At 56.9% G+C, this 677-nt stretch overlaps 1 protein-coding gene across 1 annotated transcript in view; it reads left to right on the top strand.

Moving 5' to 3' along the window:
* Positions 1-220: 220 nt before the first annotated feature.
* Positions 221-677, top strand: part of BSG (basigin (Ok blood group)) — a gene marked incomplete at its 5' end in the record, with an annotated part of 2,931 nt that continues 2,474 nt past the window's right edge. Inside the window, one exon of the mRNA XM_015564652.1 lies at positions 221-525. Within this exon, the coding sequence (XP_015420138.1) occupies positions 221-525 (305 nt within the window). The remainder of the gene's footprint in view (positions 526-677) is intronic.

Here is a 677-nt window from a genome sequence, read left to right on the forward strand (position 1 = left end):
CTCCTGACCTTCGAGGAAATTAGGATCTGTGCTGGGCTGGACCCACGAGTTGGGACCCTGGGTGGGTGTTGGTCTCTGTTCCCACACCTGCGATCCATGTCTCCTTGACAAAACCTGCCTTGAGCCCTGCATCCTGCCCAGTAGCCCCTCACACCCAAAGTCCATTAATTCTGTAGGAGGTTTCTTCCTGAACATGCCAGTGCGACTCGAGACTTGTTAACAAGGCCGTGGCCTCCCTGCCAGGAGGTTGCTGTGGCTGTGGAGGAGCCACACTGGATTAGTTGCGGGACAAGTTGGCAGGTGGCTGTGGGGGTTACAGGCTTTGTCCCCCTCTGAACCCTTGGCTCATCTCTTGCTTGGCCACACAGGGGGCAATATCACAACTTCCAAACTTATTGTTGACTCCAAAACACGCCTCACCTGCACCTTGGATTCCAGTGACACTGCCATCCTGGGACACCGCTGGACGAAAGGGGACAAGGTGCTGCAGGAGGACTCGGAGCCCGGTCTGACAACGCAGTATGAGTGCGTGAGGCCCATGGAAGCACCCAAACCCCGTGTCCCGCTGGGTCTAGCAGGAGAGGGGTGGGCCTCATTTCAGGGAGCTGGTTTCACCCTGGGCCCCCTGTTGCCCTGTTTGCTCTGATGTATTCTCACTGATAACAGCCATGTGGTCA

This window comes from Myotis davidii, unplaced genomic scaffold (genome assembly GCF_000327345.1).
Source record: "Myotis davidii unplaced genomic scaffold, ASM32734v1 scaffold198, whole genome shotgun sequence".
In the NCBI taxonomy this organism is placed as follows: Eukaryota; Metazoa; Chordata; class Mammalia; order Chiroptera; family Vespertilionidae; genus Myotis; species Myotis davidii.